General features: G+C 43.1%; 1 protein-coding gene across 3 annotated transcripts in view; it reads left to right on the top strand.

Annotated features, from left to right (window-relative positions):
- Nucleotides 1-12,691, top strand: part of TP53INP2 (tumor protein p53 inducible nuclear protein 2) — a 71,132-nt gene extending 58,441 nt beyond the window's left edge. For all 3 annotated transcript variants that reach the window (XM_078652170.1, XM_078652169.1, XM_078652171.1), the window contains exon 4: nucleotides 1,057-12,691. In XM_078652170.1, coding sequence (XP_078508296.1) covers nucleotides 1,057-1,306 — 250 coding nt within the window. In that variant the 3' untranslated portion in view covers nucleotides 1,307-12,691. The remainder of the gene's footprint in view (nucleotides 1-1,056) is intronic.
- Nucleotides 12,692-17,595: the final 4,904 nt, after the last annotated feature.

Raw genomic sequence — 17,595 nt, 5'->3', positions numbered from 1 at the left:
CTTGTGTACATCTCTCTCCCTGCATTCCACGTTGCTCTCACTTGCCCGACTACTTCTCCTTGCAGTCTTCCATCTTGCACTCCTCCGTGTGCTTCTGCCCCTTGCTACCCGCCACTCATGCCTTCCGTGTTTCTTTCCCTTGTTACTTGTACGTCCCTTCCAGCCCCCCTACCAGTTGTTTTGCAGTTGGGCCCCCACCCTTTCTGTGTTTATTCCACTCTCCCCTATCCTCCCTGCGTTGCTTTGCTGTTCACACTCACCCTCCTCCATGTTGCTTTGCTGAGTACTTCACCACCCCAGTGTTGTTTCCCCTCTCCAAGCTGACTTAAAAAACACGTTTCCACTGTTTATTTCCTTTTTAGATATCAATCCAAATCAGATCTGCAACTAAAAGGGGTGGGGTGGGGTGGACACACACGTGTCATTATGCAGGCACAGGCATGTGTGGTGTGCACGCCTACAAAATGACACAGGTGCAGCGGCAAAGGCTTTTGTGTGTTTTTTTCTTTTAAACTTTAATGGCTGCACAGCATTGCGGATACTGGGCATCGTGGCTAAAACAAACTTTTGGCAACCCCAATAGATCACACAGGCGAGACCTATTGGCTTTGCCAATGCTTGTTTGCATGAAGACTCCCTGGTGCCTCGTTGGTAGATAGTTAACCCCAAAACACATAGTTTGACGTGGCTATGAGTGCAGCAGACAGCACAGTCGGCTGGCCTATGAATCTAGTTGGAGCAGCATGAAGGCGTGATGAGTTTCATGAATGCCTAGGCTCAGAGAGACAGGCAGTCTTCAGAATTTTTAATAAGGCTGCCTGCAGTTTGAGGGACCGCAATAATATAGACCATATCCCCTGAAATAAGTGCCAGTGGTGCTCACCTGCACAATTTAAGTATTGCCCTCCTCATCTGCTAACCGAAGCACAGCCTGACCACGCTGCATGCATAGTACATATTCCCCCCGAAGTCACAGTCCAAGTCTCATTCTCTTAGCCTCCTTATAGTCTAGCCTTAACTAACTAGTTGTCTTGTTTTGCTTTGTGATTTTTCCAGGCCTGCCTCCAGGAGCAGGGTGGAGCGCCGTGCTACCCACCACCCCACATCTATTGCCACCAAAGCTGCCATCCTTGAGAAGGTGAGCCAGGTCTGTCGGATCCAGAGGGCGAAGGAACGAGTGGAACGACACAAGCTGTCACGCAAGGCCATGCAGCGACAGAATCTCACCAGGGAAGTCCATCCGCGGCGGGCTAAGCACTTCAGCAACTTTGTCTACCAGCCCAGCCAGCGCGTCTACAACTACTAGCCCTGCTACAGGGAGTTTACAAAAGGGGCATTAACCGCATTTGGAGACCACTACCCGCCCCTCTTTGGGGTAGTGGTTCTTTAGTCTTTCCCCCTCCCACTAGTCATTTCCCTTTCTGAGAACACCCTTTTTTGTTTTGATGTACTTGTAAAAAAAACAGCTGTGCTGGGCCGCAGAAAATGGTGCTTTTCTGGTCTCAGATGGCGGCCCATCAACACTATGCCTCCCTGTTTTAACTCTTTCTAACTTTTCACTTTTGTTTGTAACACCCTTGCTCAGGTTTGCAGTCGGAGTTCATTGGTAAATGTAGAAACTGAACTCGCAACCTGCTGTATGATGTGCTTTGTTCGGAACTCCAAAACAGGTTACGCCCCAGCTGCAGTGCTGAATGTAGTGTGTTCACCATCTCAGTCCACTACTGGTTCTTAAAATCCACCTTCCCGTCCATTCTGTTAACTGTTCTTCTAATTTCAAGCCCCATGATCCATTCAGGTGGATTTGATCACCAGAAGTGGCCTGTAGTGTGGCATGCTGAGCAGTATGGCGAGATGGCCGACTTTGTGGCAAGATCTGCTCACAAAACAACACCTCATTGGTTATCTTCCATATAAGCTAGCATCGAAAGTGAGAGCAGTTTGCTACTCGGAACTGCGTTATGGAACATCATGGGAAGTACATCTGTGATGCCACAGTAACACTACAGAGAGGTTCGGTCTCTGGTGAAGAAACACTTATTTAGATCAGACATCCCACCAGAGTAACTCTTTAAATACTAATAATAGTGGTGAATCTTATAATGAACAATCCCTTCCAAGATGTCTGATTTATATACAAAGTTTATAACCGAATTATTATTTACTACCAGTTCTCATGTTATCAACCTCAGAAGGATGAAATGTTGAGTCAGGCCTAATGAGATTCTGACCTTTGGTCAACAGGTCACACACAGAGTTTCCAACAGGTCCATTAACAAATTAAGCTATCCAACAGGTAGGACCATAAGTCCTGTCCAACCCTGAACTCAAAATAGGTTATTCCATCTGGTCATTCTACAGTCAGACAAACAAGGTTTGGGTCTTTGCTTTTACCCAGTTTCTTTCAGGTATATGGATAGCCACCACCTGTCCTGTTACAAGACTTGTAGAATGAGGTGGCTAGTTCATGCTGCCCATTTTATGCCCTAAACTGGTGTCTTGACAACATTTGAGAGTGTCTTCTAGCATAGGCAGATCACTTGCTTTATATAAATCTTCAGTTATGTAGTGGTGGGAGGTTTAGCTTGGTGTATTATATGAGCAGTAGATATCCATCCATACACAGTTGGAGGGTGGAAACATCTGGCTGCAGATAGGGAGGCTTCCAGGGAAGCAGCAGTACACACTGGAACTGTTGAAAGGGCACAGTGATTCCCAGTATGAGCTGTCCATCCAGATGTTATTTTGCATTTTTATAGTTAGAATATTTCTTACCCACACTATAAATGCTGAATACGATTACTAGAATCCAGGACTGTTCACACCAGATGTAGCACCCTGTGATACCTCTGACCGACTTTCCCTATTTTCAGTGTCTGGTATATCCCCCCTGGCTTTCTTGGCTTCAGGGCCTGAATCAGTTGTTCCTTTTTAGGTCGAGCCAGGGCAGCTCATGCGCTGCTCTGTGAGGAATTCTGTATTGAGGTAGGGACTTTAGGCTCCGCCCACATTTTTCATTGGTTTGTGTCATTGCCCACTTTGAACTGTGGCTGTTCATTGGTCAATAGGCTTAGTAGTCCCTCCTTAGTACCGCCTTGTCTCATTTTGTAACCTCTTATAGTGACACCCCCTGTTGCGTGTGTTGTTGCTCGGTAGGCTTTAATTACAGTCTCCAAGCACTATTTTCTCAAGTAGCTTTGTCCTGCCTGTTGTAGGGAGGACACGCTCTCTCCTAACACTTTTTTTATTTTTATAGCACGCATTTGCAATGCTTTAGGTCTCGCATTTGCGAGAGTTTAAGCTATTGGCATTGTAAATGACAGTGCCTTTTATTTATCTGTTTTAAACACAACGCATTAATAAAAGGCATTGTAATTTACAATGCCAATTGCTCAAACTCTCATAAATGCGAGACCTATTCCATTGCAAATGCTTGTTTGATGTGGTTCAAGGAATAACTATAAGCAGTCTTCAGTCAAACTCCTGATTAGTTGTTACGTCCTCCTCCGAGGCCAGCCCTTAGTAGTCTACAAATAGCTGTCACCCTTCCTACAGAAGGAGAAAGCTAAGCCCTGCGTAGTATCCAGCAGTCAGTGGGCAGTCTAAGTAGGGCCTTCTAGATGCACACCCACACACTCACTACCCACTCGTACAGTGAGAGTACCACGTTAATTTCCGAGTTGAAGAAATCCCGGGGAGACATCGCCGCCAAGTAACAAAGAGCGCCTGTCCCGAGTACCCTACCACCGCCACCCCCACATGCGTACGTACGCACTCTTGCCTCTGTTGTGACCTCCCACACCAACATTATCACTTGGTTCATTTAATTTATTTTCTAGAGATTAATCAACCTCAGCTGTTTTTATTTATTTATATGTAATAAAGTATATTTATTGCCAAAAATAATTTCCGTGACGTACGGGTTAAATGTCGGAAAGCAGTAATGTGAGAGAAAGGGTTGTGAGTGGAGGCTGGCTCACCAAGAAGTAACAAGCACTTGCCTAGCATTTCAAAGCTGCCCAAAATCAATATTCAGTAATACTGACCGATGCCCTCATTCAGTAGCGAGGGTGACTACCTGCAGGGCAGAGTGCATGATGGGAGTGTGTATCATCATACAGGCGTTGCTGGAATTGACTGAAAGAGCACACGGAGCCTAGTTGGTCTAAAATAAATTACCTGTCCTATCCCACAAGTACAGGTGGCCCCGTAGGCTCGAGTTACGTGTTGGCCCTTTGCCAGATGTGATATAATTATCTTGACCTACGGCCCCAGACTGACACCATTCAATTACAATAATTGGGAATAGGTAGCTATAGCTGCTCTGGGGTCGTTTTTCACACTCGGTTCTTACAGGGTCCTTCAGGCGGAGGATAGTCTCTCTTCTGACTCTTCATGGCAGTCTCTGTTTCTTTCCTCCATTTCTTCTGCCGCATCCAACCCACTTGAAGACTGAAATCCGTCTCCTCATCAACGCCACAGTTTTCACTCTTGCAACCCAATCCATCTGTGTTGTTTAATTGGGCAACATTTTGAGCTTGATATTGCTGAGCTTTAATTGTCCCAGGAAGTTATTTTCCTCAGCTTTTGACTTAAGTGCAGTGTTAGGGGACCATTAAAACGTCCCAACGTGCTTTGAAGGAGGAGTGCTGTTACAGCAGAAGGTATATGTATGTGGTAGATGGTGAGAGACGAACGTGTAGAAGGTGGAACGATGTTGGAGGAAAGGTGGGAACCAGAGATGGCTGAAAAGGAAGAGAATTCAAAACACAATGTGCACAAGGTGGTGTTACAGACAGGACATTGCGCGGCACTTGCACTTACCCTGGGAAGCTCTGGCCTGCATTAGAAGCAAGCAGTAACTGTTCAAACTCTTTGTAGCCTATTGCCCATCTCCAAAGACATCCCCTTCAACATTCTTGAAACAAAACATTCAAAAACATAGTTAGGAATCTTTCATCTAGTGCTAACAACCCATGATAGGTCCCATATTTTGTGTGTCTTGTAGATTACTAAACGGTCTTTGATATGTTCGGAGTTGACAATGCTCTTGTTGGTCTTGCAGCACTCAAAGGTATGGCCACGGAGCATCACATGGAAATCAGAACAAACCTGAAAAGCAGAGGCATACACGCAATACCATTTGAGAAGTAAGGAGAGGCCTTACAGAGTTTGAGGTGTTACAGAAAGGAGGGGTGACAGTCGAGATGAGCCAAGCAACCATCAAGAACCATGATATTATGAACCCAACACACATTTGTGGCTCCCTCAGCCGATAGTCCCTCTGAGACAAACTTCCTATATGTCTTTTTCTCAAGGCACAAAATTGCAAACTCAACAAACTTCCATATGATCTGGTTGTTGTTTAGTGTACCTTAGTGTGATAGGTGAGACAGTTCTGGCATCTTTAAAGGTTGTCTATAGGTTACTGGGTAGCATGGATTCATCAAACGACAACCAGACTCTACTGGATTTGAATAAATGTGTGAAGGGGAATGTTTCCCAAACACAGCCATGCTTATGAGTACCCATTATTATTGAGTTCTAAATATTGCTGTATAAAATTGGTTAATCATTTTGTAGTACTATGGGTGGATTAGTCCTGATTGTCATTGACTTTCATTAACGCCCCGCCCGCCCAAGTAACCGGGCAAAATATGTACATCCTATTCTGGTATTCTGATTGCGTCACCCTTGGTGGCAGGGATTTGGTATTGAGGTTTAGTAGGCCATTAACTGTTATCACACATTTCTGTAAGTTTAAAAGATTGCCAGGCCTGTTCGTGGTAATAGTTCTGTAGATACCAAGCATAGCACCACCTCTGTCTGTCCTGTCGAGGTAGAGATAGCGATCTTGTAGGCTGACACTAAGCACTGGCGTCACTACAAAAAGTGAATCTAGAAATGGGTGTGTATTTTAAAAGTGGTTATTATGTGGGTAATCATCCATTTCACTGTCTCCCACAAAAGGACAGTTTCCTCCCTTCAAACTGAGGTGAGGCTCCACCAAAGACCTGAAGATGCAGCCCTTGTCGGAGTGACTTCTTTTTAATTTTGAATTCACACCTTGAACGTGAAGCTGATCAAATTACCGTACCGTTTGACAAACGTTAACCTAACAACATGGTTTCTTGATGGCTAGAGGTGTCCTGGTGACACAGGCCTTTGCAACACTGCACACATGAATGAGGAGGTAGGACATTCTTCGGAAATCTCATCGTTCCAGCCTGCCCATCTTCATGTGTGGTTGTCATTTGTCCTGAGATGCATAACTTTTTTTCCAATAATGCCTAGCGGGTTAGGGCATTTTCCGGTCAAGTAATGACCAGGTGCCCAAAATATTTGACACAGGGGGCTCTTAAATGTCCTAAGAATTGTAGGGCCCAACAAATTGCAGCAAAATAAATGTTTGCCATTATGAACCTTGGGCACGATTAAAAAATTAAAAAAAATGTGGTTTCACTCGGTGTTACCAGATGAAGAGTCCTTTCCTTGCCATTAGGTCCACGCAAGACAAGGAGTTTAATGGGTTTCAGAGACTCTAGCATGAGTTACCACCATATTGTCTCAGCCTTGATTATAGTTTTCATTAAATTGAAATTCTATGTCGCAGTACTCCTGGTGAAAACCTGTGGAGTATGGTTGCTCAACAGCCTTAACTAAACCCGTTTTGCACGTGAAAGTTACCAGAAGATCTGAAGCATTTGTCTGCCCCATGTGGTGCAATCTAAAGGTGCTTTAGGTTGCACCGGTCTCCAACGATGAGGCATGCAGAAGCGAGATAGTTTGCAGTACTGACGGAGACAACAAGCTTTGGAAGCATCTCTCTGCAACCATTTTGGAAGGCCATTGGAGGCGATGGACTGGTCGGTCAGAGTTGCTCTCAACAGGAAATTGGATATGAATAGATTTCTCTGTATCCGACCCAGAAACCGATTGGAATAAAAAGAGCGTAACCTGGCCCTTTAGTTAAAAGTTATTATTGAAAAGTTTAATTGATTAATTCACACTGTATTTTTCTGTGCCGGTTAGATTCTGATGTCTATGCAGATTCTTTTGTAGACATATTTCTTTGTGGAGCAGTATCTACCCCCATGGCCAGTTAGATCATGCCAAAGAACCCCCGTTTTGTGGATTTTTCTTGCATTGCAGGAGCCTGACCTCTGCTATTGCCTAAGCAGTCCTATGTTTAGACTCATGTCGCCAATCAAGAAAATATAGGTTCTATTTCACGCTTATTTCAGGACTTCAGTGTTGGTGTTTGTACTGCTAAACCTGAATGTGTGCTTTTGAATAGGTTGCCGGAAGCCTCCAAACCACAGACTCCAAGGAGAGAAACACTTTTCAAATTTAGACACCCTGGTAACCCCAAATAAAGGTTTAATTGAATACTGGACTTGATTTTCACTCAAACAATTCCTTTACACACCTACGCTCCTTACAAAAGGGACTCATATTTGTTAGTGCTCTAAACATGGAGATCAGTAGAAAATTAGTCTATTCTCCGAGTACTCTATATTGTCCTAGGCTCTGATTAATCTTTACAACCCAAAGTTCAAGAAAAAATCAAATCAAACAGTATACTGGTAAGGAGGGACAGTGCAACCTGTCTGACATAAAATGAGCAGGTAACAGCAGCAGACGTCCTAGCACAATTTTCACCAGAACAGTACAACCACAGGTTGCCCCTGACCCTACAACTCTAAAACCACACCCAAGCAAAGGTGCTCAAACAACAAAAATGTGTAAATATTTTAAGAGTGGATGTAAGTTTGCATTATGTTTTTACAACATGTAATTTGGTGTGTGATGTGTTTGTGACGAACAGTGTCAAAAAACTGAAAGACAAAGTCTTTAGGAATATTTTGATGGCATCTTACGCTATAGTTATTAGTTTGGGATTATCTCACGACCCCACCTCATAGGAGAAACAACCGCATGGACTCAGGGACGTAGAGTGTTTCTGTATTGTAGGATAGGGTGCACATATCAGGATTGCCTGGGATTCTGAGACTCTGTATGACGCTTAGGATACTAGAGTGCATATCCTAAATTACAAGTATGACCTTGTAAACATTTTGTGTGCTCGATATTTTTTATAGCATGACCAGAAATAGCTTGCCACTGTTTACATGTTACTACTGCCTTTCAAGGAAACACAACTGTGAGACTTCCTTGCTCCACAAGAGAAAATGGGAAACACAGGAAGTCATGTCAAAATGTTCTTAGCATGTGATATGGGATGTGATGAAACTTGGGTGATGAAGTTGTGCAGCTTGAATGATAATATTTCTAATTCCAGTCCACTCCTGTTTCCAGAGAAGTCATAGTTTTCCTGAGACATCGTTAATAGCGCTAGGATTGTCTCATCTTGTGTTCACTAGACCCAGTCCTCTGAGTACACTGACACGAGTGAGCAGTTGGCTCTTGCGAAAAGAGTGTTACGTTTCGAATAGTAATTATTCAGGGTTCCTCAGTACATTGAAGCTTCAAAAACAGTGAAAAACAGATTGTACGTCTAAAATGTAAGATATCTTGGTTGTCCCGCAACACCAGTGTGGTCAGCACTGGGTATCAGTACGTTACCCAGTTTGAGCTTGGTTTGGTTCTATGACGTACTCTGGATGGGAAGGACATGGCGGGGTCAACTGGGGGAGGCTCTCTGTCCTGTCTGGGAAATGACATGACTATTCATGTAACATATTAGTATACTTCTGACATTTTCGGTAAATTCCTTCCCTGTGACCAGTTACTGCATGTGCAGAGCATGATAATTAAAAATGTATTAAATAATTTTTAGATCTGTGTAAAAGACAACAAACACATCTTAGTGCAAAATCTGCACATCTCAAAAGGGGTTCTTCCTGCACTTGCCCAAATCCCTTAGTACCCAGTCTTCCAAGCTTCTCTCAGATTTGGCCACATTCTTGACCTTAACTGTAGAGTCTTTCTGTTGCCCCTTCGTCCTACTGAATATTGCACCAGACCTGTATCCATCAAATACCAGATCAAGGATGCAGTTCTTTCACAGAGTTTCTAGGACTCTGTGATAGACCTACAATCCACTTGTCAGATGTTTGCTGTCTGCCAAGAGGGATGGCTGATGTCATCCCCATCTCCGTGTTTCCCTGTGGCATGTTTACTGAGGACGGGGAATCCCACTCCTACCTAGCAACTACTCTTGTAATCACTTCAGTCTATGAGATTCATCTCCAGCTGGTGACTCATGCAGAACACAGTCAAGACAAATCAGCTGATGCTTACCATGCTTGCCTCAACACTTAGTAGTCAATGTTGGACAACCCCTAGGTATGTGATCTGACAGTTTATGACAGATATCTGCATTGGCACAAGGGAACTGCGTGACCAAATGTAAAGAAAACATTTTTGAGCTAAAAATAATAGCTGAAACGAGCTGAAAGGGGGCAATGATCAGATGTACACACAGTTGACGTAGCATAGTACCCTGCAGAGAGTGTCTACTACTGTCCCACTACCTTGAACAGTACTCTACTTTAAGTGCTCAATTGTCTTAGGCCTGCCCTGCATTATCAACAGTTAGTATTCTTGAAGTGCAAGGATAAATCCTGTTTTAGATTGATACCTGAGGGTGCCACAGAGCTTTACTTGCTAACCTGCTTGCCAAGTGGAGCACCACAGTGCTGCTTTTACCCATTCCTGAATAATCAAAACACAGAAATGCAACTATTTCATTCAATTCGAGGTTTTGCTTCCTTTGGGTTCAAATTTCTAATGCCTTGCACCATCACAACCAAACCCTAACTGATGCCTCAGCTGAAGGTTGTAGCATTAAAGTGAAAGCAATATATTTCTTTAGAAACTAAGAAGGATTGAAATCAAGGCTAGGGCTGGGCACGTCGACCCACAGCATAGAAAAACAGAGTCGGTTTTAAGAATGACCAGTAAAATGTATTATATACAAACATATCCCATGCTATCCAAACTCATCAACAACAGATCATTTTGCACGTTTGCCCCTGAGATAGGGCTGGTGTCTTGCAGGACCTGCACAGCAAGGAAGACGGTTGGTCCTATGCTTGGCTTCATCAGTGAAGTAGAATGGACTCATGGCGCTATCAAGTAAATTTACAGTATAACGCTTAAAAGTGGGTGGAGGCAGGGCCTCATTTGGTATGCGTTACAATGAGGAATCGATATGTGGAGGTAATCCCAGATTCCATAAAAGACACAGACTCCTAAAGTACTACAGAAATGGCAGAAGTGCCCTATAGGGATGCCAGTAACAAAATATTATACATATTCATTGCAGATATCTGGAAAACACGGCTACTATTCCTATTCAGTGGGTCGACTATCCCAACCCTAATCTAAACCTCTTGTAGCTAGTCCCAGCTATGTACAAAATACCTTTTCATACTGTATTCACTGTGTATGTGCCTTTCACTGCTTGCTTTGTGAATCTTGTAACATCTGAGGAACTTGAATATGTTAAGAAACACTTGGGGAAGTCCTATGCAAAATCTGAATGAGCGTTTGGGGTAAGGGATGAAATGTGGTAAATTTCTGTTACATTTGGAAAGCTGCAACATGAACTACTGCCAGTTTATGAAAGACGACCACTGGTTGTAGGAATGACACCAGCACTTTGCCAAAACCTGTGTTAAGACATCTGTCTGTGCAAGTGTGCAAGGAATGCATGGTAATGGGGCACAAACCTTTGCCCCCACTTGTGAGTTTTACTCTGAAGCTGCAGTTCCCTAAAGGGTGGATTCCATTTCTTAGTGGCTTTCTGCTGTTCATTAGAAACTTAAATACACATTTTTTATTTGGAGGTTACCCCAGTTAAAAAATAAGCAGTATCAAGTATCGTGTTATTAGTCACTTTGTGTGTTTCCAGATAGTGTGAAGAAGGGAGGAATTATTTGTCAGATTAGTCATGTGCGAAAGGACTCTGGTATGGTGCTTTTAAACTCAGCAACTTCCCTCTTGACCGCATTTGCTATGTCTACTTTGGGTTTCCACCACAATTTTCATTCAGTTGACTAAGGTAGAAATCAGGTGTTGGGATGAGGCAATTCATCTCTCGCAGGCGGGTGTATGCCGTGGAGCATGTTAAAAGATCTGAGATGAGCCCCATGACCTGTAGTAACTGAGTCGGTCAGCAAAATACTGTACGGCATAGCCTTCTGAAGAAATGTAATTTTAACAACAGAAAGGGAGACAAATCACAAGGCATTTTTATGTATGGTCACACAAGACTAATCAACCATATGACTTCATTTCAACATGATGGTATAGAAATAAAACAGGTTTATTTGGCACATGTGTACCGTTGTGTTGCCCATACCCATAGAAAAGGAAATTGGTACATTGATGAATAAGCATATTTGATAGACTTAGTCGTCCTGTTAGCGCGAGAGACGTGAAAGTAGTGTTGTCAGGGGCTTAGGGAGGAAACAAACGTAGGGCAGTGTCCATTTGATTTCTAGTTTCAATCGGAGGTGAAAACCATTTCTGCACATGAAGGGATCATGGTTTCCATATTGTAGTACACCCTCTTGTCAATGGTTTTCAGGTCTGAGGAGTTTCCAATCAGACACTAGGCAAGAACCAGTGCATGTCTGAAGTAGACTTGGAAAGTCAGATTGAGTGTTCTCGTGTAGGATGAGACATTGTCATAGAAGGGTGCTAATTGGGATATCATTCAAGTGTGACTGGTCAATAATTACTCTAATTGCCCTTTTCCTTATTAAATACCCTCACCTTGATACAAGGAGAAAAGGTTTTATAAACGCAGGTAAGATTAATTCCAAACCTTAACTAATGCAAGAAAAAAGCCTCTGCCCAGACAGTGCAAATGGAACACTTTGGACAGGCAGACTTTTTTGTTTGGAACTGCAGCTTCATACCTCACAATGAGCTCAGCTGGAGAATCGGGCTATTTTACCCTGACAGGCCGATAAGAGTGGGGCAAAATCAGTTTGTGCCCTAGTGCTACAGGTCTTTCAGAGGTACTCTACTGTTCTCCATCGAGGCCACCTCTGAGGCTAGCGCCTACCCTTCACTAGATCCCTTTTGCTTACAATGTCATCAAATGTCCCTATTCTATTTGAGTGACTGCTACCACCTGCCTAGGAGGGAAAGGAAATATGCTACTTGTAAGTGTGTGTGTGAGCGTGTACGATATCACTATTTGAAGTATGGTGTAAAATATTCAGAACAATAAAGCAAAACCAAGTTCAGTATTTATTTATTATCTTCACTGAGTGGTGACTTTGGGGCCTTTGAAACTAAGCCTTCGGTGGCCATACATCTTATAACAGCAATGCTAAGGGTTCGGAAGCCGACAGAAATCTTTCCGACTTCACCTACACACTGTAAAACTGAAAATCTGCTCAGTGGTGTTATGTTTTTTTACCTTGACTTAAAACAAAGAGATGTCTAAAATGTTCTTGAGTGTTGTAGAGTGTTAAAGCAATGTCTGCTGGAATGGGAGGAACACTACTTGTGAGACACGGTTAAACTTGCAATGGATAGATTGGTGTGACAGACACAACATGCCTCGAAAAAATGTTATGTAGTGTGCCTGTGTGTATGTAACATGAGATTTTTTTCGATTGTTAGACTGTAATGTTGTCCTTGACTGAAAAAAAAGTATATAATATAATGGAAAAACACATGAAATAAAAAAATATATTTAAAGCATAAATTTGTGTTGTATATTGACTTTCAGGAACTCCTACCTTCTTTTCACAAGCAAGCTGTAGATGTAAGATAGCCAGCTTAGATGATGAAACAAAATGATTTAAGCATAAGACAAATGCCCATCACCAGTAAAAGTCACAACTGATATGCACCCTCACCTGTAATAAAAATGTAAAATGGTTTGAGCGAAACAACATGCCCATCAATAGGAAATGCAAGTAAAGTTTGGGGCAGCAACATACCCCCTCAAAATGGTTTGAGCTCAAAAACATGTCCCAACAACATATGTACAACTAGCAAATAAGGTTTGGGTAATAGGGTACTTGCTCCATCACCAGTACAAATAAAGATTTGTTCGGGATGCATACAGATGTATCCCATCCTCGTCGCCAGTGACGAATTCTAAGAATGAGGGTAGCCAGCGTAGATGATGAAACAAAATGAAGATGTATTCCTCAGTTTCAAGTAGGAGCCATAGTTTACAGGAATTGTAAGTTATGAGGTAGCAGCCCCACCGGAAGCAGCATCCCAGCTGCTCAGCTCACACACTCTAACTGACATTCACTCAACCAGGCACACATAAACATTCTATGACATCACACACACTCTGGTTGAGCAGCAGCGCAACGAAGACAAAGGAGGAAATACATAGCAATAAGAGCAGGATACCACACAAGCTTTCTGTAGTAATGTTGTAGCACTTTTTTTGCAGCCTTGCAATAACATTTGAAGCGCTATTGTACAGATTCCGATGTATGATAAGCAGGCCAACGTACAGTGGGATGTTGGGATCCAGTGGGATAAAATCATGACTATCAACCCAAACGAGACTCAGGTAAATGATTTCTTGAGGAACTCAGTCTTAACAAGTTTATGGTATCTGAGGTTGTTTGGTTCAGCTCCGATTTGGGGGCCAGGGCTTTTTACTGCTTAGGGCCTAATACATTCAAGGAGCGGCAGCCATGTTTGCAAGTGTAGCAGCATGAAAGGTGCATAAATAGCAACTCTTCACCCAGGGGCAGCCCACGTGTCCAGTGCTGCGATTGTTGTAATTGTGCTCCATGGCCTCAGCTCTTTTCTCGGTCAGCAATAAACCCTGCGAGCTGTAGTTTGTCCCCAGCTAAACGAGAACAGTCAGGGGTCCCGCGGTTCGGGTGTGGTGAATGTGCTATACAGCACCAAGGGCACTCCTCCGCAGCTGCTTGTCTGGAAGCAGTGAAATCTGGGAGATGTATGCCCCCACTCCAAGCACACAGAACAGTCTGATGACCCACTCTGTGGGTGTAGTGAATGTGTTATATAACACTGAGGGCATTCCTTCAGCCCTGGCTCCTCCGCTTTGGTGGAGGAACGTCAGCCCCCGCCAGTTGCCTCAAAACGGCAGGAAAGGAAAAATAAAATGATAATAAACACGTTTTATTATCATTTTTCCTTTCCTGCCAAGTCTTTGGTTGCGGGCCTTGGGGGACGACAGTTGCAGGAGGAGTGGTAGTGCACTGTGATCAGTGCGCATGAAGGTTTACCAAACCGTCATGCGCACTGACGCTTTCTCCAAACCAGCTGTATTGCTGGGTCGGAGACAACAGGCACAGTCTCCCTGGGAGCGCAAATCCTCGGCGCTTAGGCCAATACTGACTCTGCTCTCATGACATGAGAGCAGCGTCAGGATTGGCCACAGTGGAGTCTAGGAGCCTGTGACAGCAAATAGAGGAGCAGAACTACGCAACACTACTGGCTGCAGGTTCTTTATTTTGTCCCTCCACAGCACAAGCCGCTATTGTTCCTCTACAACCCCCTTCTCTTGCAGCAATGAGTCCTCTAATGTATAGTCCTTTCCTGCTGCCCCACACCTCCCCCGCCAGCACAAATGAAAGTCATCTGAGCGTTTTAATTGTGGAACTTAGTGCCAGACAAGTTTTAAAGTAGAGTGCGAAAAATAATCAGTAAATGTGTGCACACATTGCGAAAACCAGTCTTGATTATTATTGGTCTCTTCTTTAAAAAACTATTTTTGAAATAGAAATAAACACAATATAGCCATCTATTTAGGAATATTACATCATAATGTACAATTGAACCACATTATTGCAAAGTAATGCCTCAGAATACCATCTCATCTACCTTCTTCCCTACCCATTTAAAGTTTTTGTTCAATTGCTGCACTCGCATGCTCAGGATTTTGATAATATTAGTGAGCAGATGACCCTGGCCAACAACCAGTCAGGAAATAGTTCCAGTACTACTGGCCCCACTTCATTACCCATAGAAATGCAATTCCAGTAAATTAACATAACCTAGTAGCCGCTGACAGTTCCCATGACTTAGCAAAATGTTCCTATACTTCTCACTTTTAACCACGTTTTTAAAGGTATACGCATTGGAACCCGCCCCACTCCCTCTGAATTCGCCTGTTCCTCCAGATGTGGTTCCTTGCCCAAGTTGTAGAAATAGCGTGCCCTGAGAGGGTCCATCCCCCTTTGCACTACTGGATCCCTGCAGTCCGGGGTTGATTAGTTATTCAATGTTGAACATGAAGTGAAACATAAAATGTTTTTCAACAGGTAGACCATGTTTAATCGTTTTCTTTCTTATTGGATTCAATTTTCATTCATTGCTTAGTATCAGCACTAATGTCAATCCATAACATTGTTAGACACAATCCTCTTTCCCTTTTCTCCATCCCTCCCGTTGCATTTCGGCAACAGGCCCTTCGTCAAGGGATAGTTCTAGAGGAATACATATGTTAAAAAAAAAAGAGAAAACCCAAAACATCAAAGAATCCGTAGTCATCCCACATACACTGGTGTGGTGAACGATGATTCTGGGCTAACGCAATGTTGTGATTGCAGACCTTGAATTTGAATGTTAAGCATAAGGGCCTACTCCATACTGTAAATATACTGATCGGTCCAAGTCAAAACGGTGATAAAAATAGTGACTAAATCATGCCAAACTCTCTATATTGTAACAATACCTCTAGTCATGATCATGCTGAAAAGTGTCACATAAACTAAACACTAGGATAGCATATACAAGCGGATAATCTTTGTAACCAGTTGAGTAATGTGAGACCGAACGTATATCACACTGGTCAAAAACGTCTGGGTAGTATCAAAACTATGGTGAAAAACCATGTCAGTATACAAACGTATACTAACTCATGCAAGAAAACTGGTTAAGACCGGTAAAATGGTGAGATAAAAATCAAATATGTGAGTACCGGGTAAAGCAGTATTTGTGTTTCTTCCCCACAGGCAGCAAGGAAGCACGAGTAACCCCTACGTTTAATACGGTATCATGGAGTAGTAAACTCCTAACAAAACAGTATGTTATGCCCACTGTGAGCTTCACAGAATCCTCTTATTTCCACAATAAGTTTATGACTCGACAAGTATCACATGGGCTGACTACAACCCAGAATACGCCTAAAAATTAGAGTGTGTGTTTTATGTTACATGTGTGTCTGTCTAGTATTTATCCCCTTTTTTATATGTATATTTTCACTACAGGCACGTTCCACATGTGTAGAATTGCACTAACGTGTCTTGATTTTCGAACCGCACCTTTTTGTGACTGTGTCCACGGGTAAATATGCCTATGGTTTTTTTTAAGGAATGGACCACCAGAAAAAAAAATTTTGTCCTTCTCCTTACAGGTCAGCAAAATAGCAGTCATTCAGTAGGTACATTGTATTGCCTGCACTTGTAAATCTCACTTTTTTAGTATATAAAAACTCTGAAGAAGTAGAGAAACGTGAGTAAGGTGGGGATATGTGTACCCCAGTCCTGAAGAAGGTGTTTTTACACCGAAACATGTTGACACGCACATAGGAGGTGGCGCACATAGGTTACGCCCAAACCTCCGCTCTCACCCCTTTTATTAGTACCAGCCCGGGGGCCAATTAAAAAATGTTTTTTGTTACCCCACGAGCCAGACACTTTTTAAACTTCACTCACTATCAAACCCCACCACAGCACTCACTTATAAATTCCCTCACCGACACCACACATAGCCAATATAAGTGCTCCCACGCAACCGTAGGTCGCAGCACGCTGCATCCCATAGAGGGGTGCGAGGACCCCAATGATGAAGCATGACACCAAGGGGCCTGTTGGTGTGTGATGGATACCAAAAACAACAAGTGTGTTCCCAACCATCTTAGGGACACCTCCTTCCCATTTCCCAATGGATTCCTTTTGTTTATAAAACGAACCCAGGGAGAACGAATCCATTCAAGATAATTCTCTCTCCCTCTGTTGTTAATAGTTGTATACAGGCAGCGCACAGCTGCGGGAGCTCCCCTATCCTAACCAAGACACATACTATCAACACATTACACACATAGAATACACGCTCAACCACACGGAGATGGAATCAGAACACGGACTCACGTTCGGCGAGGAAGTTATTGACGAGATCCTGGCAGCCCTCAACCCATTTGAAGGGCTTAGCAACACTGAACCAGCACCCAGCGTTGTAGACTGGGATGAACTAATCAACCTGAGGAAGACACAAATAAGGGCAACACTTCATGGCCTACTAATGACCGAGTACCTGAGGAACAAGATAGCACCACAGGGTCTGTTGGCCAAAAATGAGCCCTTCATCTTCCAGAATGATAAAGTCCTCAAAAAAGAATGGTCACTGATTTCGTGGCACTGTACACGAGATTGGTTGGTACTCATAGTAAAGACCGCCACAAGAATTACACAAGAATTGAAATTGGACATACAGAAAATTGAGGTACAACTAAAAACCTATATAAAACCTGCAGAACTCAAAAGAAGGTTGGATGAATTAAACCAACAAATGGCTGATTTTGAAGCCACACTGAAGCAAAGCAAATTTAAAAAACTGGGCAAGGATAAAGATCTTTTCACTCCCGAGACAGCATATCCATATACTAAG

This window comes from Lissotriton helveticus, chromosome 7, assembly GCF_964261635.1.
Source record: "Lissotriton helveticus chromosome 7, aLisHel1.1, whole genome shotgun sequence".
Taxonomy (NCBI): Eukaryota; Metazoa; Chordata; class Amphibia; order Caudata; family Salamandridae; genus Lissotriton; species Lissotriton helveticus.
This window is presented reverse-complemented; position numbering and strand designations above follow the sequence as displayed.